Raw genomic sequence first — 27,791 nt, forward strand, 5'->3', positions numbered from 1 at the left:
CAACAGTCTTTTCCATGTGACCACCCTGCCGCAGGAATCAGAAATGGCAGGGGCAAAGCAGCAAAACAGGGAATCACCTTGGCAAACATGAGATGCAGCACACACTGACCGTGGAATGGGTTAAACCCTCTCCAGCCAAGGATGGGGGAAAGCCAGGTCTCAGTGTGCATCCTTGGGAAGGTGAAACTGACATACCTGGGAGGGGGGGGGGAGTGGCAGACCCTGTCAGGAATGTAGAAGGAGGGAAGAGTCCAGGCTCCATGAAGCTGGGAGGAATTCTGGGGAACAGGTTGATCCCATCCAGGGACCTACTGCAGGGCAGGGATATTGGGTGATACATGGCCTGTCACCCACCCTCCACATGCAAGCTTGCAAGAGTTGAATTAGGTATCCAAAGCAACATCCAACCCCTTGCCTGTTCCCGGGATCCCCTGTTCATCACTTGGGGCTAATCTAAACCAAGCAGGATATTCCACTATGAAAGTGGTATGGAAGAGGTATATAAAAGGCAGGAGCCACCTTACTGCTTTATTAGGGTGACCATATTTTGGAAACCAAAAATGAGGACAACATGGCCACCCCAAGGGCGCGTGCCCACCCAAACATGGCCTTGGTCATATGTCTGATTTCATAGCACACAATTAAGACAAACCTGTTCTACATAACATCTTAATGTTAAAATCACTGAAATAAAGAACAATTGAGACATTCAATGTATCTGAACAGATGCCCATTGTCACAATGCTAAACAAGGATCTTTTCCTCTTTTTATCCAAATATCTCCTGAATTTACACTGCCTCAGTGTGCAGAGAACAGAAATCCCAATCAGGGACCCAAAGAAAACTGCCCAAAGGAACCTCAGAAATAAGTCCCATTGATTTCAATCAAGCTTATTTCCAGATAAATGAATATAGGGTTGCAGCCTTAAATGAAGGTGCTTACTGGGTCATTAGTATTTTATTGCTGTTGGTGATATAATTTAAGCAAGCTGAAAAGTGCAACATTATACATGTCTACTCAAAAATCCCATTTACTGCAATAGGGCCTGCAATCCTAGGGTGACCATATGTCCGATTTTGCCCAGACATGTCCAGATACAGGGGGGACAAACTGGATCCGGTGGGAAATCCCAGTTTCACCCATTTTGTTTTAAACAAATTGTTTAAAACACAATTTAAACAAACAAACAAACAAAAAACCCAGGCCTCACCATCTTCAGCCCTTCCCAGAGACAACCAGGGCTTGTTCTGGGCCTGCGCGATGGCAATGGCCCTGAAAAAGCCCCGGATGCCCAAGGGGGCAGCGCTGGAAGGCGAGTTTCCTGCTCTTCCGGGAAGGCACCTCCAGCCATTCCCAGGGCCATCTGGGGCTTGTTCTGAGCCTGCGCAATGGCGCTGGCCCAGAAAAAAACTGGATGGCTCTGGGAACAGCTGGAGACGCCTTCCAGGAAGTGAGTTGAAATGCGGCCTCCAGCCCTTCGCAGAGACATCCCAGGCTTGTTCTGGGCCTGCGCAATGGCGCTGGCCTGGAAAAAAGCCCCGGACGACTGAGGGGGCAGGGCTGGAAGGTGAGTTTCCTGCAGTTCTGGGAAGGCGCCTCCAGCCATTCCCAGAGCCATTAGGGGCTTGTTCTGGGCCTCTAGCCCCTGCCATTTGTGCAGGCCCAGAACAAGCCCTGGATATCTCTGCGAAGGGCTGGAGGCTGTGTTTTAACACACTTCCAGGATGCTTGTTCTAGGCCTGCACAATGGGCGTCCACAGCCTCCAGCCCCTGCCATTTGCCCAGTGGACCAGTGGAGGAGGAGGACCAGCGGTGACAGCACTTGCAGGGCAAAGAGGAACTTCTTCTCCAGCTGCAACATGCATGAGCCTCCAGCCGTGTTCAGACCGGCGATCCAGCTCAGCCAGTGATCCTCAGCTGCGTCGCACATGCGCTTTCATTTCTGGGGCTGCCCCTGCCTTGGCTTCCATCCAGCACAGCCCTCCTTGTCCACACAGTGAGTTTAAAGGTGCCCAGGCCTCCAAAGAGAACTCATCTCCAGGTAGTGTTTCTTTAAAGGATGCTCAACCACATTTAAGCTTTTTTATTTAGGTAGGGATGTGTGTGTGTGTGTGTGTGTGTGTGTGTGTGTGTGTGTGTGTTATGTACCACTGTAGTTTTTGAGGTGTTCATTCAAAAAACAGTGCAACCAGTCTCAGGAGTTATTATTTGTGGTGTGGGTGTGGCTGCAGGCAAATAGAAGAACACAGACTTTTGGTTTATAAAAATGAAACAGACCAATGCTGTCTTTCTTTTTCATAAGTAGTGCTGGAGAACCCTTCTGATAACATTATTCCTGTTTGCATAACTGTTGTTCATAGGGAGTCTTGTAAACCCATGTTGTAACAAGCAGTATGTTTTCCAAATATAAATGGCCTTTACAATTTGCTTGTATTTTTTGTGGATGTCTGTCTCTACATATATATATTCGCAGTTTAGGGGTGCTCCTGGATCTGTCGCTCCAAATGACAGCCCAGATAAATGCGACGGGCAGGAGTGCCTACTATCAGCTTCGGCTGATACGCCAGCTGCACCCCTTCCTAGAGTCAGAAGTCCTAAACACGGTTATGCACACGCTGGTAACCTGAAGGCTTGACTTCTGCAATGTGCTGTACATAGGGCCACCATTGTACCTAGTTCAGAAACTTCAGCTAGTTCAAAATATGGTAGCCAGGTTGGTCACCAGTACATCTAGGGGTGAGCATATTACCCCAACATTAAAATCACTCCACTGGTTGTCGATTAGTTTCCGGGCAAAGTACAAAGTGTTGGTCATTACCTTTAAAGCCCTAAATGGTTTGGGTCCAGGTTACCTGCGGGATTGCCTTCTCCCATACAGTCCGCCCCGCACACTCAGGTCCCCTGGGGAGAACTTACTTCAGTCAGCCAAGACTAGGCTGACATCAGTTTTCCAGAGGAACTTTTCTTCTGTCACCCCTGGATTATGGAACGGCCTGCCGGAGGAGATTCGTAATATTAACTCCCTCTTTGATTTTAAGGCAGCTTTGAAGACTAGCCTTTTCCGGCAGGCCTACCCAGATTAATGTAAAATCAAGAATTTTAAAGGTGTGTTAATTCCTGTACTAATGTTGTTCCCCACCTCGATCCAAAGGGAGAGGCGGGTAAGAAATAAATAAATAAATAAATAAATAAATATATTATTATTATTATATCTTGCTGCAGGTATCAATGGCTATAAAGTTGTGGTGGCAGTGGGGAGGAATGTGGTGACAGTGGGAGAAATTGACAATTGTCCTCATGTCTTGCTTGCCGACTTCCTGGGGGAGTCTGATTGCCTCTTGGCAAACAGAATGCTTGACAAGATGGATCATTGATCTCATATTTTTATGTTCCCTTAACTAGTCTGAATAGTACTCCAAAGAGTACGAGAATCATGGCAGAATACAAATGAGTGTATTCTGTGTTCAGATTTCTTTATTTTTGAAATATCTCATCCGGGTGCTTGAATTTGGATAAAACAACAGAAACCACATGGGCAGAAATTACAATGTATTAGGTATGTGTAGTTTGTGTCACATTCATGGGAATTAAGATTGGAGAAAAATGAAAAGATGCTGGAGCTCAGGGATGTCTTCTTCGAGTCTGAATGGAGCATTCACCTCCATTTCCCAAGATCTGTCCACACAATTAATGTAGAGTGGTGACACATCTTGTGCACAATCCAGGTCATGCCCCTACAGAACATGCATCTGTTGCAGGACAATTATGTACCCGCATCACTCAAACTGCAATAGTTAATTTCTGGGGAAATACTTTCCCCCACATCTAATGTGAACTCCCATTGCTGTCAGTAGCCTAGAATTGAATTTAAACACAGAGGAAAAACAAGGTCTCTTAAAAACCATCTGGTGTGAAGTTAAACGTTTTAGTTGTAAGATACCTGGATGTACATTTTAGAAAACATTTTTCTTTCTCTGTTTGTATCTATTTCTTATTAGCTAGAGATCTCTAAATCTTCTTTATGTTTGAGGATAAGTTCAGTGAAGTAAAAAATAAGCCAAAGGCAAGGGCGGAACCAAGGAATCTTCTACAATAATATTATTAGTAAAAGGTTTATTAAAGTGTCAGGTGCCTACGTGTTTTGAACGCGGCTGCGTTCTTCCTCAGGGCTTTATCTAAAAAACAAAGAAATCTTTTGTATCATAATATTTACAATTGGAGGCATTTTCCAAGTAACCGTGCTGTAAAAATATGTAATATCTAGATAGAAAAACTTTAAAACAATGTGTATAACGAGACATACACATTGCAAACAAAAAAGATGTAATATTTATTTATTTATTACACTTATATACCGCTCCCATAGCCAGGGCTCTCTGGGCGGTTTACATTATCATTCAGCCAACTGGAGTATGTATGCAAGTATAACAATCAGGAACAAATCATCTATGTTACAATAATCAACAATAGTATATTTACTTACAACATTAGTGCAGTTGTCTGCAGAAGCTGCTAGGCTAGCATGATACAGAAAGAAGTGAGATATATAAGGAAAAGAGACCTTGACAACTAGGTAGAAACAGCTGTTTCTTATAACAATGCTGATAGTTCCAAGGATTCATTGAGCCCAGAGGGCCTGATTGTATTAAGCCTGATGATCCATCTGGCCTCTCTGTCTAAAAGGACCCTATCAGATTTATTCTTTATTGTTTTTATAACCCAGAATGATAAATCTTTTAATCAATATGATTTCTCTTTCCAATGGTGAACTAATGGTGCTCCTTCTATTCCACATTTGATCTTGCTAATATGCTCACATATCCTGGTTTTAACACTTCTTGTAGTTTTGCCAATATATATCTTATTACAGGGACAGATTATGCCATATACAACAAATCCTGTGTTGCACATGGTAAAATCTTTCAAAGGATACCCTTTGTCATCTGTCGGATTAACAAAGTGTTTTAATTTGAGAGAATGACTGCAATATTTACAATGTCCACATGGAAAATGTCCTGCAGGTGGACCTGATTCTGGTAGGAGGGACTGCGTACTCAAGGTTGTGGTTGTTTTAGTTGTGTTACTTCTAATTATACGGTCCCCTATGCTTTGTGTTATTTTCTATGCAATATAGGGTTTCTCATGACATCCCATGACATCCTTCACTAAAAACCAGTATTTATTTATAGTCTTAAAGACATACTAATATTGTTGAATGGTAAAATGCATATCAGTCTGTTATTAATCTTTTTTTGGTTTAGACCTCAAAAGGGTGCTTCTATCTATATTGTCTACTTTTTCCTTAGCTCTTGATATGCACTTTTCTGAGTCACCTCTCTGTAGACACTGCTGTGAAAAGAAGACTTATACCACATTATTAAGTCTTATGATATATTTCAGGCTGTAAGACTACACCTTTTCTTCTTCAGGCATATATGACTGTCATGTGATTGACATTTGTGGCATGCTTCTAAAATCATGAATGTCTTTCTTTTTCAGACGTCAATGACTGCAATGTATGTGCAGATGAAAACTATCCAAACAAGAACCAGGATTTCTGTATTCCCAAGACTGTAAAATTCCTGTCTTCTGAAGATCCATTGGGGATCAGTTTAGCCTGTTTTACTTTTGGCATCATCTTCTCAGTGGCTTTTTCTTGTGTGCTGGCAAAAAAAACATCACAGTGATTCTGGCCTTCGTAGTCACCAAACCAGGATCCAAGATGAGGAAATGGGTGTGGAAATGATCAGCCAATTTCGGTGTTGTTTCTTGCTCCCTTATCCAAGCAGGTATCTGTACCATATGGCTGGGAACCTCTCCCCATTTCCCAGTTGTCAACATGTACTCAGTAAATGAACAAATTGTATTGGAATGTAATAAAGGGTCACTGAGTATGTTTTACTCCATATTGTCCTACATGGTTGTCCTGGCCATTGTCAGCTTCATAGTGGCTTTCCTTGCCAGGAAATTACCAGACGTTTCAATGAAGCCAAGTTTATCACTTGCAATGTTTGGTTATCCTTTGTTCCAGCCTTCCTCAGCTCCAAGGGAAAATACATAGTAGCTGTGGAATTATTTTCTATCTTGGCTTCTGCTGCTGGATTGCATCTCCTCCCCTCCTCAAAATGTTATTGAGATGAACAACAGGGAACAGCTAAAAAGAAAAAGAAAATGAGGAAGATTTTAAGTGGCTATTTCCTTCGCTATACTTCGTAGTCTCAGCCAAATAGCTGTGCAAAGTTTTTTCTTCTTCTTCCCCTCAGTAGCAAGATTCTCCAGAGCTCTGTAACTCCTCCCTATGTTAAAAAAATCATTTGGAAATGTGAACCAAATCTAAATCACTTAAAGAGAAACGTACATATATGTTAACTTCCGCTTCCTATTTTATTGTATGTGAGAGGTATGTGAGAACTACCGCCCCCATCACTAATATCCCCTTTTTGGGCTTAAGTGTGTGGTGGCTGTGCAATTTAAGATATTCTTGGAAGAAACGGATTATCTGGACCCATTTCAGTCTGGTTTCAGGCCAGGGCATGGCACTGAAACAGCCTTGGTGGCTCTGACTGATGACCTACTCCGGGTGAAAAACAAGGGGAGTGTTACCCTGTTGATCTCCCTGGATCTCTTGGTGGCTTTTGATACCATTGATCATGGTATCTTACTGGACTGGCTCTGCGAGGTAGGAGTAGGAGACGCTGTGTTACAGTGGTTCCGCTCCTACTTGCGGGACCGACTCCAGAAAGTGGTATCGCGGGATTGCTGTTCCACCCCATGGCAATTAAGCTGTGGGGTGCCACAGGATTCTATTCTATCCCCCATGCTGTTCAACATCTATATGAAGCTGTTGGGTGAGGTTATTAGGGGTTTTGGGGTTGGGTGCCATCAGTATGCTGATGATACTCAGCTCTACTTCTCCTTGTCATCGGAGTCAGCTGGGGCTGTGAAGGTGCTGGACCAGTGCCTGGAGGCTGTAATGGGCTGGATGAGGGCCAATAAACTGAAGCTGAATCCTGATAAGACGGAAGCTCTGTGGATTGGTGGTTCCCGAGTCTGGGAATTGGGTAAGCGACCTGTTCTGGATGAGGTGGCACTCCCTCTGAAGGAGCAGGTACATAGCTTGGGAGTACTCCTTGATCCATCATTGTCACTGGAGGCCCAGGTGGACTCTGTGGCACAGAGTACTTGGGGTCAGCTTTGGCTGATCCACCAGCTATGGCCTTTCCTGGACAGGGACAACCTAGCCACAGTAGTGCATGCACTGGTAACTTCCCAATTAGACTACTGCAATGCACTCTACGTGGGGCTGCCCTTGGACGACTCAGAAGTTGCAGCTAGTGCAAAATGCAGCAGCTAGACTGCTGGTGGGTACATTTTACAAAGACCACATAACACCGGTCTTAAAGGAATTGCACTAGCAATTGCACTATTGTGTGTAATCTGAGGCCTTAGCTAGACCTACCTGAAAGTCCAGGGGAGAGGAGGGGAGACCTCGCGTTGCGATTAATGTGAGATCTCGTTTACACATAAGGCGTGACGACCTCAGGAAGAGAGGCATCACACCCACCATATTTTTTTAAAAGGGGATGGAGCGTAAGGGGTTTTTAAATTTAAACTACTTTCCCTGTTCCCCCCACCTAACCCTGTGCGCAGCTCCCAGCTCCGCACGAGTAATCGCACAGAGCCGGGTAAACCCGTGGAAACAGGCCACATGCTCCATGGTCTCGGGCTGAGATTGTGGAAAAATCAGGCCCAAAGGGGAGGTCTCTATCCTGGGGCAAGAGAGGGATGATCCCTCCCTGATCCCGGGATCCCTTATGCATCATCTGGATGCACAGGGATGATCCCGGGGTTCGTGCCAGGATATAGCCTGGTCTAGCTAAGGCCTGAGTCATCTCCCCAACCACCTGTCCTGCTGCAGACCTCATGTCAGAGCAGTGGCACAGTTTCACTCATTGACAATATCGCAGTAGCCTATTTTAACCTTCCACAGCATCCCAATGAGGGGGGAGGGAGGTTAATTCAGCACTTCTAGCATCACCCCAACAAGGGGGGTGGGTGGATCTAAAGCACTGCAACTAAGTAGAATTCCAACCAAAAATCATACACAGCCTCCCCTAGCCATAGTGCAACCTCAAAACTAGGGGTGTGCACGGACCCCCCGCTCTGCTTCACTTGCAGATCCGCGATTTTTGGAGCGGGCCGCTTCACCCCGCCCCCGCTCCGCCCACTTCCACTCCGCTCTGCTCGGAGCTCCGGATCCAGATTGGAGCTACGTTTTCCCCCCCATAGGGTTGCATTGAAAGCTAAAAAATTATACAACTTTTTTTCTGTTCAAGTTAGAAACCTCACGTTTGGCACCATGACACCTCATGGATGTATACATACGCACGCCAAGTTTCAAGGCAATCCCATCATCCCCTGATTTTGGGGAATTTTTGAAAATCGGGCACCCCATTCAGCCCCCTTGGGATAGCTCCGTCAATTTGCATGTTAGAAACCTCAAACTCAGCACCATGAAAGCTTATCCATGTGTCCACAGGGACGCCCAGACTCAAGGCAATCCCATCATCCCCTGATTTTTGGCGCGGCTCTAACCTCTAACGCACCACCCATAACCCCCCTTTCGATAGCTCCATCAATTTGCACGTTAGAAACCTCAAACTCGGCACCATGATAGCTTATCCATGTGTCCACATGGATGCCAAGTTTCAAGGCAATTCCATAATCCCCTAATTTTTGGGGAATTTTTGAAAATCGGGCACCCCATTCACACCCCTTTCCATAGCTCCGTCAATTTGCACGTTAGAAACCTCAAACTCGCCACCATGAAAGCTTATCCAGGGATACATATGCACGCCGAGACTCAAGGCAGTCCCATCATCCCCTGATTTTTGGGGAATTTATGAAAATCCAACACCCATTCACACCCCTTTCCAATAGCTCCGTCAATTTGCACGTTAAAAAAACCCCTCAAACTCACCACCATGACAGCTTATCCAGGGATACATACGCCGCACGCCAAGACTCAAGGCAGTCCCATCATCCCCTGTTTTTTGGCGGGGCTTAAACCTGCAAAATTTGGAACTTCCAAAACTCCAAGTGAGTGCAGGAAGGACTTCTCCCCTGAGTCAAAGCCAGACACAAACAACATCCCTGCGAGGTGGGCAGGGGAGGAGGGAGGGAAGGCAGGCAGGCATGCAGCTGGCATTTCTGGGGGCATAAGGAAGTGAGCCAAGGATAAGCCAGTAATGCATATAAAATGGAATAAATAAATAAATAAACAAAGGAGGGGTGGAATTAAAAGCAGCAGTGTTGCTGAATAAACAACAAGAAGAACTTTTTTAAAAAGGCTATATCTGTCTTTTACCAGTAATAGGGGGACGTGCCCGGGGGAGAGGGAAGCAGCTGCCAGTTCAGCTCATGAAAGCCATTGCTTCACCAACAGCTCTGAGAAGTAAACGCTCACTTCAACTCATAATAGGCATTGCTCCACCACTAAGAGAAGTAGAACGCTTACTTCGACTCATGATAGGCATTGCTCCACCGGCTTACTCTCTTTGGAAGGCTCTGATGGCCTTCCAGTACAGGAGAGAGTGGGGGCACGTCCACAATGAGATGCCCTAGGGGAGCTCATCCCCTTGCACCACATCTTTTCAGTTGTTCCCCAAAGTTAGGGTGGGTAGCAGTGCTGTGTTTCTATCTCTTATTATTGGCTTAGTATATGATTTCAGGTTGTGTTTGTGCATTTGGTGGGGCTACTGTGTTAAAAAGCACTGGGAAAAGTCCGTTCAGATTAAGAAAGAGAAGTTTCCCAGAATCCCAAGTTACCCGTTTTGCCTATGCCCTCCTCCAACTTTGGGATCATCATGACCGGGAGCTGACTCTGCCCCTCAGCCCTTTGATAAAGGTATTTTTCCCACCGATTTTTTAAAAAATTCTAGCGCGTGACCCGCACCACGCAGAGAGGTGAGAGTAGTCTCAAAATGACCCCCATCCACGACTCTCTGTGCACAAGAATTTTCAGAATGATAGCTTCAAAAACAACCCAGTTATCCGCGATTATTTCCCGCAATGCAATCCTATGGGCAAAATGTTTTCAAGATGGCGATCAGAGCGCTCTGCCTGAAATAGGAGGTCCGAAAAATGGCAGCTTCTCTTCGCCTTGCTTCTAGGGGTCCGCGGTCCGCTTCTACTCCGCCTCTGGGTAAGGCGGAGCAGGCCAATTCGCTACTGCTTCTCCGCTCCTAATTGGAGCGGAGCACATGCCTACTCAAAACCCCGCATGATTACACAGAAAGGAGCAAAGATCCTAGGTGCACCAAAAAGGGAGTAGCATACATAAAACCTTGGAGGTTTCCATGATCAGTACCAAACTTTATATTTCCCTAGTTGGGAGGCACCCAAAGCACCCTGAAAACCTGCAGTTGCACATTTACCCCTATAGATTTTGCAGGGATAGACACCGTAATGTGTTCCCCCATACTGCTAAAGTGCAGTTGGGAGTTTTCCCCATAGACATTGCAGGCATAGGCATTTTAGTGCTCCCAGTTGTGCATTTCCCCCATAGACACTGATGAAATGGTCAATTTAAGGTTTTCCCAACTGTGCATTTCCCTTCATAAGAAGTTATTGAAATATTCCACATAAGCATCATAGATTATGCAAAAAGCCCACTCTGCCCATTCTGCAGAACATGGTTTCTCAGAGTGGAGTGTTTGGGTGGATTAACCCATTGTAGGTGGTGGAAACATCCCACAGATGACACCCTCCATGATGTATTCTGCCAGAAGCAAGCACCAAAAAAAAAATTAAACACCAAAAGATTTGGGGCATGTGAGAAAACAAGTGCTCTTCATAGTACAAAGCTATTCTTCCAAGTTGGCTCAAACCATGAACACTACTGTAATGGGGTGAGGATGCACGTTCCATTAGAGGTGCATTTGTTCCTTGTAATGGCAAACTCTAGTAGCCTTGTACCAATCAGATTGGAGGCAAAAGTGGGCCACACCCCAAAAAGGAGAGGAACCTTTGCAAAGTCTATTATTTTGAAAACTAGGCCCCCCAAAATGGAAACACCACATAAAGAAAGGAGAAAATGAGAAGATGGTGTGTATGTGCTCTCACATGGGACAAGGGTGAAGGAGTCATGCACAGTGCAGGCATTCCTGAACCACATATGTACATGTTGCTTTTCAAAATCCCCAAATTATGGGGGGGGGGGGGGAAGGGAAAAGTAAAAGTTTGGCAACCGCTACCACAGAGATCCCACCTCTCAGGCAATGAGCCCAGACAGCCAATGAAGTATGAAAGCCAATGGGGAAGGGGGCAGAGAGAACTGTGGAGGGAATGGGTAGTAATCAGCAGGGATTTTCTTCACCAAATGCACCAACACAAGCCACCCCAACACCTCCTCTCAAAATGTTGCTGCAGGTTACAAATGCAACCAAGGCAGGAGCTACACTACTGCTTTATAACGCTTTATATTAGGGGTGTGCACGGACCCCCCGATCCGCCCCACGGGCCAATCCAAAAATTTTGGATCAGGCCCACTCCGCCCATAGTATGCTCCTCTTCACAGCGGAGCTCCGGCTCCGAATCGGAGCTCCACAGTGGAGGGGAGTGGCGCCAAGTAAGGCCCCCCTCCCTCCTCTCCCTTACCTGCAGAGCCCGGTAAGGGACCAAGGGGGAGGGGGGCCTTACCTGAGTCCGTCCGCGGTCCCTCGGCTTCTTCAATTGAGCCCGTGGCTCAACCAGGAAGTCTGGGTCGCAAGTGCGGCCTAGACTTCCTGGTTGAGCCGTGGGCTCAATTGAAGAAGCCGAGGGACTGCGGACAGACGCAGGTAAGGGAGAGGAGGGAATGAGGTTTACCGGGCCCTGCTGCTGTCGCTGCAGCAGGGCCCGGTAAACCCCACTTACCTTTCTTGCGGAGCTCCGGATCGAGGCGAAGGATCCGCCTTCACCTCGATCCTCTTCGGAACGCTCCGCCAGCCCCCCAATCCTCTTCGCCTCCGCTTTAAGGGGAGGCGAAGCACCCCGCTCCACTTCTAATTCGCCGGTCCGATTAGAAGGGGAGCACATCCCTACTTTATATCAGTAGTGACAACTGTTGGGGCCCAGGACACATTTCATATACCATTTTCAAAGTGGTATATCCTGCTTGATGTAGATCTTGCCCAAGTATTTCTGGTGTCCTTTTCTTGCTGTGTGTCAGTCAAAGCTCATTCATGTGCAGGGGATTAAAATTTCTATTCCGATATGGAAAAATAAAACAAGTTTTCTAAAACAATTCCACAGGGAATCCCCAACTCTAATTTAATGATTACCTTTGTGATCATTGATCAAAATGACTGCAATTAATTCCACTCCTTCTCCAGATCTCTGTGGAATTTAAGTGACCTCTTGGCAAAACAAACACTGTGGGGTGGGGATTCATAATTAAATTCTAATTCAGATCAGACAGTTTTAATCATGGATATTCTAATGACTGTGTTGTAGAAGGAAATGGGTGTGTGTGTGTGGATTGAGTTTAGAGGAAAGAATTGCCTTGTACTGAGGATGGCAGTTTTACTATTCTTGCTGCTGGTATTGCTTCCTCACATGGTATACAGTAAGACTGACATTGTTAAATGCCGTGTCCATCATCCATACCCTCCACTTCATAAGTATTATCAGCTGGGAGACCTCATCATTGGTGGCATTGCTTCTCTGGCCGGCATCCTTTCCAGTCCAGTAACTTTCACTGAACAGCCTCCTCCAGCTCAGCGTGAAGAACTTATGTAAGGTCTTTATGTATTGCTTGTTTTCTTCCCATTTATTTTGTCATTGGAATAAGCAGTGGTGCAGCTAGCTGATCTTAGGGTGAGCTGTCTTCTTATGAGGGAGCAATTTAGATGGGCTTGTGTATTACTAACATTTCCCATTCCCCCTCCAGCCACCATTACATGCTTTAAAACTGCTTCTACATTTCTGACATGTCTGAACAAAAACAGCAATGAAAGCTATTTGCCAATACTGGTGAAAGGGAAATACTCTGAGGAATGAAATGGAATTTGCTGCTGCTGACTTCATGCTTTTACTGCCTCCTGTTCTCTGGCTGGCCCTTCTCCCAGGCTGTGTAGTTCTGGATCTATTTATGTAGACTACATAGGAATAATTTATTTTATAGTTGGTTGCCACCATCACCATCTACTTGCATTCCATATTTTAATTTCCATTTCTTGTAGAACTTCGTTTCTCCAAAAGTGTCTTAGTAAGACAATTGGAGATGATGTTCTATGTAGAATAGGAATATTATTGTAATGATACATGTGTGTGTATATGTGTGTGTGTGTGTGTGTGTGTGTGTCTGTGTGTTAAACAGCAACTTCAAAAGATGTTGACTTATGTAGTTAATTTTAGGAAACCTTCTCTAGACTATACCCTACACCAGAATATGGAGTGGCATATTCTGAAGGTGAACACTGATGTTTTTATCTTTGTGTATGCTACATTTAGCTAAAAAGTGTCCCAAGAAAGATAGAATATAGATCTACCTATATTCTACTGTTTGATCACTGTGTGAACAGAGTGTTAGATTACAAGGACCCTTGGTCTGATCCAGTTTGGCTTTTCTTATGTTCTTAGATATTATAATGACAATGATGATAATCACTATGATAAAGATACAGTACACAAAACTAAGTGTGGCATATCTTTCTAATACAGAATGTAACTCTCGTTGTAGTCTAATTCCTAAAAATTACCAGAACATCATGGCATTGGCATTTGCTATAAAAGAGATCAATGAAAACACTCAGATTTTACCAAATGTCACCTTGGGCTTCCATATCTATGACAGCTATGATAACGCAAGGAGGACCTATCATGCAACAATGTTACCTATATCAGCACTGGAGATATTGATCCCCAACTACATATGTGACATCCAGAATAATCTAATAGCAGTCATTGGGGGACTGGATACTCAAATCTCGCTCCATGTGGCAATTATCTTGGATATCTATAAGATTCCACAGGTAGGACTCCTGTGCTTATGTGTATGTGTGTACTAAGGGTATTTAACACTATTTTCGAACTTCTTTGTGTTTTGCCAACAAGAATGTTTTGAATTGGAAAGATTTTGTTTTGTGATCATTTCTTTACAAATGCTTCACACACACACACACACACACACACACACACACACACACACACACAGGGATTCTTGAAAAGGAATGCATATCTGCAATTTCAAAGGAAACACTCACATAAACATCCCATTTAGAGTTCTGTCCACTACAAGGTGTATATTATTTTGTCTTAATATATTTCTCATCCTGAATACTGATTTAAGGGACATGGGAGTGTCCCTTTAATTAAGGTGTTTTGAAAAAAAAGAAAAGAAAAAAGGGGGTTCCCACCATTATAGACATCACATTTCTACTCCATATGTTATTGATTAATGTGTCATGTGTTAATCAGCTCACCAATGCAGTGATATTATCACCCAACAATATGTTCAGAATGACTGCTTAAAAAAAATCATTTGGGTTCACATATTAGTTTGGAATGGAAAATGAGGTTGGTTCATATGAAAATGAAAACCAAATTAGTTTATTCCCTATCGCTATGGCTGCCATGATGTATGCAAATTATTATGAACAGACAAAACTGTTATATACTTCTTGTTGTTACAGTCTTTCCCCCTATCTCTCTAGCTCACATATGGCACTGCCCCAGTGATGCATGATAAAACTCCAGGCCTTCCCTTCTACCAGATGGTCCCTCAAGAATCCCTTCAGTATGCAGGGATTCTCTCTTTACTTCTTCACTTAAAGTGGACATGGATTGGGATTATTGTAATGGATAATGACAATGGAGAAAGATTTGTGCAAATTGTAGTTCCACTGTTTTCACAGAGTGGTGTCTGTTTTGCCTTCATAGAAAGAATCCACAAATTAAGTGTTGCTCATAAATTAAAAGATATGCTACAGCAGGGAGGAAACATGTATGAAGTAATCATGGGTAGTCAAGCTAATGCATCAGTGCTGTATGGAGAATCTTTTTCCATGGTGTTTTTGAGATGGTTGCCATATTTGGAACATATTCTAGACATGACAAATAAACCAAAAGGTATGGTGTGGATAATGACAGCACAGATGGAGCTCACTTCATCAGTCTTTCAAAGGGATTGGGATACAGAAATAATCCACGGAGCACTGTCCTTCAGAATTCACTCCAACGATCCACCAGAATTCAAGTCATTTGTCGAGAGCATAAATCCTTTCAGCACAAAGGAAGATGGTTTTATCAGGGACTTTTGGCAACAAGCTTTTGGTTGTGTGTTCCCAAATGCAGTAACTGATGACATGGAGGAAGAGACTATGTGCACAGGAGAAGAGAAGCTGGAGAGCCTTCCTGGATCGTTATTTGAAATCAGGATGACTGGCCACAGCTACAGCATCTACAATGCTGTCTATGCTTTGGCCCATGCTTTACATGCTATGTCCCCACTGAGATTCAAGCATAGATCAATGACAGATAAATTAGGACTGAAGTTTCATTCTTGGCAGGTAATGGACTCAGCACCCCCATGTGGCAGGGCACCACATCGGTAGATGTTGTGAACAGTCTCCTTATCAGCTAGAATAATTCATATGCCAATCATATTCCTCTGCTTTTCTCCTTGATCTTGGTGAATTTACTAAACAAACAGTATACGATACCCTTTCGGTATGAATTATGGAGTGATTTGTACAGGGTTCTCTCCTGTGAATTCTAGGAAATTAATGTGATTGTATGTTAGTAGGAAGCCCACTTTTCTCTTCCCTCCTGAATCTATCTGAAGGTGTGTGTTTGTCTTCCACTGTTCAACTTTCACAGTCAGCCAGCAGTGGGGAGGATATTAGGGGGGCTTTAAAAATCCACAAGCCTCCTCTCCTGTCTGTCTCTCACCAATTTATCTCCTTTCACTGATCCTCAAAAGCTAATCCCCCAACTCCTATGTAACTGCAATAAAGTGGGAGAGCTGAGGGCCAAACTATACATTACCTAAATACACAGCTTACAGTTATGTATCTGTTTATTCTTTAACTATAAACTATTTGAGAGGTGGTTGATTTCTCCTGGTAGAATACAGGGAGGCAAAATATGGAAATGTTTTATTAATTTAAACCTTCACGCAAAGCTTTTTATTTACAGTCTTAATTTTAAATATGTTATTCCTTGTAGATTGCCCCTGACAAAGTGGCTCTTGGTTCTGAAACATGTTGGCTTCAGTACACATGTTTTTCATTCGCATCTTACTCAAACCCAATAAGACAGAATCCATCCCTTCTCTGTGTGGTTTCTGATGGCCATTTGAGTTACATTTCCCCATGCCCTGCAACCCTCTCCTGTTCATCCCTGGATGTGTTTATTTTGGAGCCAGGGTTTCTTTGGTCCTGACATGGTCCCAGATAGTAAACAATATTTTAAGCAATTAGTGAGGCAACTGGGAGAACATCCTTCAGCCACATTACATAGATTTTAAGGTAGCTGGAACTGTTGGGATATGGCACAAGGGATTCTCAGACTAAATCAAGTGCATGCAGGGAAAGGTTCAAGCCAACAGATCATAGAATCATAGAATAGTAGAGTTGGAAGGGGCCTATAAGGGCATTAAGTCCAAACTCCTGCTCAATGCAGGAATGTCATGTTCCCTATCTAGCAGGTAGCTAGATAGGGAACATGACATCAGGAGCTCTGGATAGACAGCCTGAATAAATAAAGCAATATAAAGATGGGGACCAGACTTCTCTTCTCAACATGGCACTCAGCCACAGAGTGATATGATGGAAAGTTCCAAGCAAGAAGTCCAGAGGGGCCATAAAGAGAGGAAGCACAAATCATGCCACTCTTGTAGCCTTCTAAAGCATCAGGAGGGACATCACCACTACCTCTTGTAGTTAGAGTACTGCAGTTAAGACTTCCATAAATTGGTCTGTGGAGAATCTTTTTTGGGATTTGAACTGCATGAGTATCAATGGCACCTGAACACTAATAATAATAATAATAATAATAATAATAATAATAATAATAATAATAATAATAATAATAGTTGAGGGTACCTGAGGGAGCGCCTCTCCTTATATATGCCTGCCCAAGACTTGAGATCTCTTGGAGGAGCCCTTCTCTGCATCCCACCAGAACAACACATTCACTATGATGGGACAAGGGAGAGGGCTTTCTCTGCTGTGGCACCCCAACTGTGGAATGACCTCCCCTTGGAGGCCTGACTGGCACCATCGTTGATTTTATTCTGGCACCAAGTGAAAACATGGCTTTTTAACAAAGCTTTTAATGGTTGAATTCACTAAGTTGGTACATTGTTTTAACTGTTTTAATAGTTTTACTGCTTTTAAATTATATATTGTTTTAACTTGGTTTATGGTTTAATTTGTTTTTAGCTGTGTATATATACTGTTTTATACTGTATGCTTTTATCTGTATGTCACCCTGAGATCTTATTGATATAGGGCAGGTTATAAATGTGTTAAATAAAATAAATAAATAAATAAATAAATAATATTTAGAGTAAGAATTTCTTCCATAAGTCCTGCCCTAATCAAGAACTGGACATGGCATCATTCTTCTAATGCAATCATGCCTTAATTCAGAATATCTAGATTTAGGTTTTTAAGAAATCTTGCATGTTCCTTTCAACCTAGCTCCATCACTTTCTGAGAGGTGTCTCTTTTAACAACAGTGCTGGAGACAAGGTTTCTTTTAACCAAAATGCAGAGTTAGTAGCTGGATTTGATGTGATCAACTGGATTGTTTTCTCCAACCAATCATTTCATCATGTGAAAGTTGGGACTGTGGATTACCAGGCACTTCCAGACCAAGCATTAACCATCAACGAAGAGGCCATAACATGGAACAGCTGGTTTAACCAGGTATAGCCTATAAAAATGTTCTCCCGGCTGTACAGTTATCTAAAATTAAATAATAATACAATACAATACAAATAAAGATCTAAAAATATAACAGTACATACCCAAGATGATAAAAATACAGATGCCAATATAAATGCTTTAAATGTTTTAAAATTCAATATACAGTGAAATGTTTTAAAATTCAATATGCAGTGCATACCTCACTCAAAAGAATACAAAACTAAAACCACTCAAGAAATAAAGCAGGGATTAAAACCACCAACATGTAATATGGATTAAACAAGCAATGATTTAAAAGACCTGGGAAAACAAACAAGACTGATCATGGTAACAGAAAGAAAGTAATGTTGGTACATGGAACTTTGTGGTTCCCTGGTCGACAGCTGATTGGCCACTGTGTGAGGAGAGTGGTGAAGTAGATGGACCCATGGTCTGATCCAGCATGGCTGTTCTTATGTAGTTACGTTCATTTCCTGGGGATGGGCATTCCAGAACTAAGGGCCACCACTGAGAAAGTCCTTTCCTCCAAGAAAGTCCTTTCCTCCAAGCAACAGAATGAGAGGGAACATAGAGAAGGGCCTCTGTAGATAATCTTAGAGCATGGGAATGAGGCATTCCATCAGCAGCTTGAGAAGTCCTCCAGCTCTGAATGAGCACTGAATCTATGTTCTGATATGCAAAATGAATTACACTGGGCAGTGATGAACACTTATGAAAGACTAACTTTTGACTGAAGTAAACACATTGCATGAATTGATAAAACAAATGAACCTCCACAAGTTTCTCCCTGATTGCTGTGATCTTCACTTTCTTAACTGAAGAATGGTTGGAGGATATTTAATTGAATTTCCCCTTTAGTTGACATTAGATATACATGTGCACACAAGCGTGCACGCACATACACACACACACACACACACACTTCCAAACCTACTTTCTCATGGCAAACATCAGGGAATCCCTCTTGTTCCTCTGCCTCCTTGTTGGGAGGAAAGCCAGGATCTGAAACTATAGCATGGGACCCCAGTCTCAAAGGAGCAGGAACTCAACTTCCTCTTATCAGGACTGGCCAAAGGAGAAGGGCGGAATGTTTAGGGTGGAATGGGAAAGGAGCTAGCTGATAATATATAGATGATGATGATGATGATGATGATGATGATGATGATGAAGTCGGGCCAGTTCCAACAAGCCAACTATCTCAAAAAAAAAAAAATGTGGGGCATCCTCCAGCCTTAATGCCCCCTTGCCTCAAATGTATCTTGCCAAAGGGGCATCCAGTTGTAATGTACATTATAGGCATAGTGCAAAGGGTTAAAGCCCCCTATCCACCACTTTAGTATCTCCATCCTGGCAAACCCAAACATCAGTAGTTTTCATCAGAACTGGAAAGAAATATATAATATGTTGAGCTTCAGCTTAGGTAAGAACTACAACCCTTTCAGCACCTTTAACTTGCTGTACCTATGCCATTCTTTATCAGATCACTTTGAAATTTTACACAACTCCAGATTTTATCGAATACATCATGGATGCCATGTTTAAAACGATTAGCTGAAGAGGTGTCCTTTCTATATGAAGTAGAATCTCGAGGCCTATAGTAGGAGAAACTTTTTTTTTGCAACTTACCTTAAATAAGGAGAACTCCCATGCCCCTTTAATTAACCCAACCTCTTATATTTATCTGCTTCCTACATTCCTTTTCAATGTGTCAGAGATAGCCATGAACACCATGGAAACATGCAGTAGGCACTGTGGACACATTCTATGGCTCCCATGACACCACCCACCTGTCTCTCCATACATTTAAGTAAGGAACTGGCTACTGTAAAATTTCATGAAATTTCATGACGGTTACAAGATGTGAGTGTTCCCCTCAAAATGATAGACCCTCAGAGTACTCTTCACCCTCTCTTGGAACTACAAGCTGCATATGTTTCATTATACAGACAGTAGATGGTGCTGTGGTATAGTAGAATTGTGGAAATACCACAGGATTGTTGCATTTTCCCCATCAAGAAAAAAGCTCTGATAATGATCAGAAAGCACAAGAGAGGCTCTGAAGGTTGATGATGTAATGTAAAGGACCCACAAAATACCACGAGTGGCCAATCATGAGCGCACAACAAAAGTCTTGTGTGGAGAAGAATCATAGAATCATAGAATCATAGAATAGCAGAGCTGGAAGGGGCTTACAAGGCCATCGAGTCCAACCCCCTGCTCAATGCAGGAATCCACCCTAAAGCATCCCTGACAGATGGTTGTCCAGCTGCCTTGAAGTCATTGAATTCACTGTTTCTCTCAGAGAAAGGGGCATTTGCAGTTCTGTCCAATGGTGTATTTCCAACAGCAGAATGGACAACAGCCGGGACAAAGTTCAGGATATTGCACAATGAAAGCAGTATGAAAGAGGTATATAAAAGGCAGGGGCCACTCTACTGTTTTATAGTCGTATTGAGGTGCACTGACAACTGTTGTGGCCCATGACACATACTATACCACTTTCATACCACTTTCATAGTGTTATATCCTGCTTGGTGTAGAGGTGTCATGGACCCCAACAGTTGTCTGTGCATTTCAATACCACTATAAAGCAGTAGTGTGGCTCCTGCCTTTTACATACCACTTTCATATTGCTTTCATAGTGCAATATCCTGCTTGGTGTAGATGAGCCCTATCAAATAATTTCTATTGTGTCCATTCACATATTACTGAAGTGTCTTATCATTTAAATAACATGTAGGAAATCTTTAAGTCTATGTTCATCATTCATCATTCTTCTCTTTCATTTCTGGACTAGACAAAGCCTATTTCGGTATGCAGTAAGAGTTGTTATCCTGGTTTTATTAAGAAAGTGAAGGAGGGGGTTCCATTTTGCTGCTATGATTGCATCCAATGTCCAGAAGGGAAGATTTCAACTGTTAAGGGTAAGAAATGTACTGTACAGGTTTATCAAATAAATGGGCATTAATCTAGGAAACCTGCCTATCCAGAAATGAGACCAGGAGGGTCAGAAATACATATATATATGGCAAAGAGTTATAAAACAGAATGGCTGTAATTCAAAGGAATGTGAATATAAAATTATTCAGGTTTGCTGGTCTTCAGTGTTTAGAATATCATTTGATGATTTTTTTTTCTAAAGTAGGCTGGGGAAGTTGCTGAAGAGGAAAGGTGTGTGTGTGTATTGTGTACAAGTGTGTGATCATTTGCCCCTATTCTAAATTAATGCAGCAAATCAAAATTACAATTCATTTCAATTAGACAGATGGTACTGATATCTAAAAAGAGAAAACAGCTTTCAGAACCAGGGATGCTGTTCACAAGGATTTTCACACATGAGTTTTCAAACATTGACCAACACTGACTATTACATAATTTGGAGTAAAATCGTTAATAGCTTTTTTCTAGACTTAACAGACATCATCCATGGCTATATGAAGTGCTCTTTTAAATCACTTTACTTGGGTCTATCTGTAAACACCATTTATCTATAAACACCAGCCACTCCTAGGACTAGGCCCAAGACTGACCAATTTATAAACACCTTGAACAATTTATTGGAGGAATTCTTCTCAACCCTCATTACATCCAGAAGATACAGTATTAAGAGCATTACCTGAGCATTATCTTGCCTTGTCTCAAACATATATTTCTTTCAATGCATAACAAAGCAATATCCTGAATGCATCAGATTTATTTATTTATTACATTTTTATACCGCCCAATAGCTGAAGCTCTCTGGGCGGTTCACAAAAATTAAAACCACAATAAAACAACCAACAGGTTAAAAGCACAATTACAAAATACAGTATAAAAAGCACAACCAGGATAAAACCACGCAGCAAAATTGATATAAGATTAAAATACAGAGTTAAAACAGTAAAATTTAAATTTAAGTTAAAATTAAGTGTTAAAATACTCAGAGAATAAAAAGGTCTTCAGCTGGCGACGAAAGCAGTACAGTGTAGGCGCCAGGCGGACCTCTCTGAGGAGCTCATTCCACAACCGGGGTGCCACAGCGGAGAAAGCCCTCCTCCTAGTAGCCACCTGCCTCACTTCCTTTGGCAGGGGCTCATGGAGAAGGGCCCCTGTAGATGATCTTAAGGTCCGGGCAGGTACATATGGGAGGAGGCGTTCCTTCAAATAACCTGGCCCCAAACCGTTTAGGGCTTTAAATGTCAATACCAGCATTTTGGGTATTGTATTACACATTAAGAAGGACTACCTAGATAGTGCTGTGCTGAATCCTGCCCCCTATTTTTGGAAACTTTTTCTCTCCCTATGAAACAGTCATTTTTTTCTGCCTCTTTTGCAGGGATGGGGAGAATTTTGGAGAATTTTCTCCTTGGGGAGGGGGACATCATTTCCACAAACATTTTAAAGTATAGATGGGTTTTTTTAGGGGTCTTCTCCCTATTTTCTATTTTATTTAAAAAAATACCCCAGCACTTGGATGAGGCCAGCAGTTCTTCCAGAATGCCTATTAGAAAACTATGTGACCTTTTCTCCAATAGACATTCAGGAAAAACTCCTGGGCTCCTGTAAGTGCTGGGGAGATTGTTTTTTAAAAAAATTGAAAGCAGGCCTCCTCAAAATTGTATGTAAAACCCTGTCCCCTCCCCAAGGAGAAAATTCTCCAAAATTCTCACCTCTCACAGCCTCTTTCACCAGAGTTTTGTGTTTCCCCAGGCATTGCCAAAAATGGAGAAATCAGAATTTTCGAAACAGCACTATATCCAGCCTATATACCAAAAGGGGCCCTGATTTACAAATATAAAGTAGTGGTCTCTTTAGCCCTATCAGATGTTCAATGTATGTATAAAATAATTGCACAAGGATAAAGAGCGCTGTAGTCCTGTCCCCCTTTTCACACACTTCTAACACTAATGGAGGTTAATGGTCTGCACAGGACAGCTTCCTATATCCATGGAATGCTCCATGCTGTAACATCTAAGATGCTGTACCATCACCATCCCGGATCATGTGCAGAGCTTTCAGAATTATGGGAGGTTCTCCTGTTCAGACCATCACCCTCCACAAGAACAGGGCAATGGAAATGTGTGAGAGGGACTGGAGCACTGCTTCTCATACACGTACTGAATACCTGAAAAGGGACTGGGGCCTCAGCTAGACCTACCAGTCTACCACGATGGAGGGGTGAAGATCTTGTGATATTTATATTGTGAGATCTCTGCCTCTGTTTACACGTGGCATGCAGCGGCCTTGGAGGGAGAGAACATCACAGCCGCCTTTTTTTTTTCCTTAAAGAAGAAGAGCGCACGAACGCTCATGTACAGAAAGGTAGGGTTTTTAAAATTTAATCTTAATTTCCCCATCCCCCTGCCCCACCCCAATGGGCGCAGAGCTCCTGAGGTGCTCTGCACCCTGTGCGCAGATCCCGGCTCCTCGCGAGGAACCGCGAGGAACCGGGACAACCCACGATGTCCACCCACATGTTCTGTGGTCTTGGGATCATCCCAAGACCATGGAAAGAGCAGGCTCAAAGGTGAGGATGAGATCCCAGGGCAAGGGAGGGATCATCCCTCCATGATCGCAGGATTCCCTGTGCATCATGTGGCAGCACAGGGACGATCCCAGGTATCACCCCGGGATTTCGCCCCGTCTAGCTAAGGCCTCTATTTCTCTTTCCCTCTTCCCAATCTAAAGCTCTGATCATTTTGAAAATGGAGAATTTATCCAGTCTTATGTTCAGTTCATCCTAAATAAAGAGGATCTCCCCATTTGCATGAAATTTCATAAGCATTTTGGTGCAAATTTCAGCAAATGCATGCATTTTTGTCTATTATACAATTTTTTGAAGGCAGTTTAGCTACTATCACAGATATTTAAAAATTATTGTCTCTAATATATGCATTATGATACACATTTTTTAAAAAAATTGGAGAACTCCATTCCAAAATTCAGGAAACTGTGAACTTAGTAAATAAGTCTGGTTTGCATAGTGCTTTGAATATCAAAATTAGCAAAGCTTGCATTCAAATTTGAATTGAACAAAATTGTGCCTTATTCCTAACAAAGGCCTTAGCTAGACCTAAGGTTTATTCTGGGATCATCCCGGGGTCATCCCTGCCTGCTCCCGGGATATCCTGTGTATCATCTACATGAACAGGGATGACCACAGGATGATCCCGGGATAAACCTTAGGTCTAGCTAAGGCCAAAGACTAAGTTATCTCCCACACAAAAAAAGAAAAAAAGGAAAAGAACTGTAAATATTTGTGTTGGAAATGTAAAAGACTTCAGAAAATCTATTAGAGACCAATTCAATACAATACTAGAGGAAAGCTCATGTATTTAACTTTTTAAAAATAAATAAATACAAATTTAATTTCATAGAATCATAGAATCATAGAATAGCAGAGTTGGAAGGGGCCTACAAGGCCATCGAGTCCAACCCCCTGCTCAATGCAGGAATCCACCCTAAAGCATCTCTGACAGATGCTTGTCCACCTGCCTCTTGAATGCCTCTAGTGTGGGAGAGCCCACAACCTCCCTAGGTAAATGATTCCATTGTCGTACTGCTCTAACAGTCAGGAAGTTTTTCCTGATGTCCAGCTGAAATTTGGCTTCCTTTAACTTGAGCCCGTTATTCCGTGTCCTGCACTCTGGGAGGATCAAGAAGAGATCCTGGCCCTCCTCTGTGTGACAACCTTTTAAGTATTTGAAGAGTGCTATCATGTCTCCCCTCAATCTTCTCTTCTCCAGGCTAAACATGCCCAGTTCTTTCAGTCTCTCTTCATAGGGCTTTGTTTCTAGACCCCTGATCATCCTGGTTGCCCTCCTCTGAACACGCTCCAGCTTGTCTGCGTCCTTCTTGAATTGTGGTGCCCAGAACTGGATGCAATACTCTAGATGAGGCCTAACCAGGGCCGAATAGAGAGGAACCAGTACCTCACGTGATTTGGAAGCTATACTTCTATTAATGCAGCCCAAAATAGCATTTGCCTTTCTTGCAGCCATATCGCACTGTTGGCTCATATTCAACTTGCAATCTACAACAATTCCAAGATCCTTCTCGTTTGTAGTATTGCTGAGCCAAGTATCCCCCATCTTGTAACTGTGCATTTGGTTTCTATTTCCTAAATGTAGAACTTGGCATTTATCCCTATTAAATTTCATCCTGTTGTTTTCAGCCCAGCACTCCAGCCTGTCAAGATCACTTTGAAGTTTGTTTCTGTCTTCCAGGGTATTAGCTATCCCACCCAATTTTGTGTCATCTGCAAATTTGATAAGCGTTCCCTGCACCTCCTCATCCAAATCATTAATAAAAATGTTGAAGAGCAATGGGCCCAGGACTGAGCCCAGGACTGAGCCCCAGGACTGATTTTAAGAAGTGTATTGTTTTAAAAAGCCAATAATTTAAAGAATTATTCATTTATTTATTTATTTATTACATTTCTATACCGCCCAATAGCTGGAGCTCTCTGGGCGGTTCACAAAAATTAAGAAATAAAAACAGTTTAGGTCATAGGAACAATTATGAGATGTATCACAGGTTTGTGAGATCAAGGCCAAATATTTTCTCTTTCAGATGGGAACGAGTGCTATAAATGTCAGGATGACAACTATCCAAACCAAAAACAGGATTCCTGTATTCCCAAGATTGTAACCTTCTTGTCTTATGAAGAACCTTTAGGGCTCAGTATAGCCTTTTTTGCTCTTTCCTTTTCTTTTATCACAGTTCTGATGCTGGGGACATTTATGAAACACCATGACACTCCCATAGTCATAGCCAACAACCGAGACCTCACTTACAGTCTGTTAATCTCCCTCCTGCTCTGCTTCCTTTGTGCATTCTTATTCATTGGCCAACCAAAGAAGATGACATGTCTCCTCCGGCAAACAGCCTTTGGCATTATCTTCTCAATGGCTGTTTCTTTTGTGTTGGCAAAAACTGTCACAGTAGTTCTTGCTTTCATGGCCACTAGGCCAGGATCCAGGATGAGGAAATGGGTGGGGAAAAGATTGGGAACTTTTATTGTTTTTTCCTGTTCCCTTATACAAGCAGGCATCTGTACAGTGTGGCTGGCAACCTCTCCCCCATTTCCAGATGTTGACATGCACTCAGTGACTGAAGAACTTATACTGGAATGCAATGAGGGTTCTGTAATGATGTTTTACCTTGCATTGGGCTACATGGGCTTCCTGTCAACTGTGTGTTTCACTGTGGCTTTTCTTGGCAGGAATCTACCTGACAGTTTCAATGAAGCAAAGTTCATCACTTTCAGCATGTTGGTCTTTTGCAGTGTTTGGTTATCTTTTGTTCCCACTTATTTGAGCACCAAAGGAAAGTATATGGTAGCTGTAGAGATCTTCTCTATCTTAGCCTCCAGTGCTGGATTATTGGGTTGCATCTTTTTCCCCAAATGTTACATTATTGTGTTGAGGCCTGAGCTGAACAACAAGGAACAGCTAATAAGAAGAAAATACTGAAGAATTTAATTCTGACCATTACTATAAGAAGCTGCTTTTTAATTTCTGAAGAGTTTAGAATATTTCTTTGCCAGCTAACGCTGAAAAAGAAAATTATTTTGAAAATGTGCATTTAAGAATATGACCCTCTGGCTCCAACTGAAAGCAAGGAACATTGTTCTGAATGAACATGTAATATGTATTTGAGTACATCCTTCAAGGACTTTCTTGTTATTTTTCCTGCCTATGTCCTCAAAATAAAGATATGAGAGGTTGCTATAAATGTGGACATTGTATTAATTTTGTCAAAGGTTATGAGCAGAATATCAGCACTGAATTGTTTATTGTGCATCAGACATTAGAAGAGTAAAGAGGCCTGTATACAAGTTAAAAGACAAGTTAGGAGGTTGCTGTTAGTAATGTTTATATTAAAGAATTCCAGAGGCTTAATGTCAAGGAATGCAAGCTGTATTGGAGTGCAAAAATTATAGCTACAAACTGCAGGGTTACGAGAAGGTATCTCCTTGTGACATGGCCAGGCTGGCCTAGAAAATTAATCCGGTGAGTGCTTGCTTCTGATCTTTGCAAACCTTTGTAGAGGGAAAAAGAAGAATGGAAGGACAGTAGGTTGTACAGAATGTTGTCCAGCAAACCCGGTGCAGAGGGTTCCCCACATACACATAATACCAGTTCAACATTAACTATTCAGTTATCAGTGGCTCTGGATCTTCCTGTTCCTGGACACCTAAAACACTATAATGATTTGAAGTTGCTAAAGGGAAAATGAATGTACATTTCATCTGTGATATGGGGTTCATCTACACCAAGCAAGATATTCCACTATGAAAGCAGTATGAGAGGGGTATATAAAAGGCAGAAGCCATACTACTGCTTTATAGCGGAACTGAAGTGCACTGACAACTGTCGGGGGCCATGACACATACCATATACCACTTTCATATCACTTTCATACTGTTATATCCTGCTTGGTGTAAATGTGTCATGGGCCCCAACAGTTGTCAGTGCACTTCAGTACCACCATAAAGCAGTAGTGCAGATCCTGCCTTTTACATACTGCTTTCATACCGCTTTCATAGTGGAAAATCCTGCTTTGTGTAGATGAACCCATTATTGCTAAACTGATGACAAACATTAACAGTCTTAATACTAGCTACCCATTGCATCCTTGAAGTAGACATGAAGTATGATCCACTGATTAGAAAAAAAATAGACTGAACGTCACTGAATTATAGAATCATAGAAAAGTAGAGTTGGAAGGGGCCTAAAAGTCCAACCCCCTTCTCAATGCAGGAATCCACCTTAAAGAATACCTGATGGCTGTCCAGCTGCCTCTTGAATGCCTCTAGTGTGGGAGAGCCCACAACCTCCATAGGTAACTGGTTCCATTGTCGTACTGCTCTTACAGTCAGGAAGTTTTTCCTG

At 42.6% G+C, this 27,791-nt stretch overlaps 1 protein-coding gene across 1 annotated transcript; it reads left to right on the plus strand.

Moving 5' to 3' along the window:
• The first annotated feature begins 1,747 nt into the window (after positions 1–1,747).
• On the plus strand, positions 1,748–26,369 carry LOC134405563 (vomeronasal type-2 receptor 26-like). Its single transcript, XM_063136808.1, has 8 exons — positions 1,748–2,042; positions 5,501–5,574; positions 12,665–12,777; positions 13,725–14,016; positions 14,698–15,552; positions 17,689–17,916; positions 20,714–20,840; positions 25,468–26,369. The coding sequence occupies exons 1-8, from the start codon at positions 1,748–1,750 to the stop codon at positions 26,367–26,369; spliced, it is 2,886 nt and encodes a 961-aa protein (XP_062992878.1).
• Positions 26,370–27,791: the final 1,422 nt, after the last annotated feature.

This window comes from Elgaria multicarinata, chromosome 11 (genome assembly GCF_023053635.1).
Source record: "Elgaria multicarinata webbii isolate HBS135686 ecotype San Diego chromosome 11, rElgMul1.1.pri, whole genome shotgun sequence".
Taxonomy (NCBI): Eukaryota; Metazoa; Chordata; class Lepidosauria; order Squamata; family Anguidae; genus Elgaria; species Elgaria multicarinata.

Excerpts from the sequence above, each read along its gene's own strand:
- LOC134405563 (XM_063136808.1), top strand. The coding sequence starts at position 1,748 with ATGGGCGTCCACAGCCTCCAGCCCCTGCCATTTGCCCAGTGGACCAGT. Across the intron at positions 5,575-12,664 it reads ATTTCTGTATTCCCAAGACT|TATTATCAGCTGGGAGACCT; the intron begins GTAAAATTCCTG and ends CCACTTCATAAG. Across the intron at positions 14,017-14,697 it reads ATATCTATAAGATTCCACAG|CTCACATATGGCACTGCCCC; the intron begins GTAGGACTCCTG and ends CTATCTCTCTAG.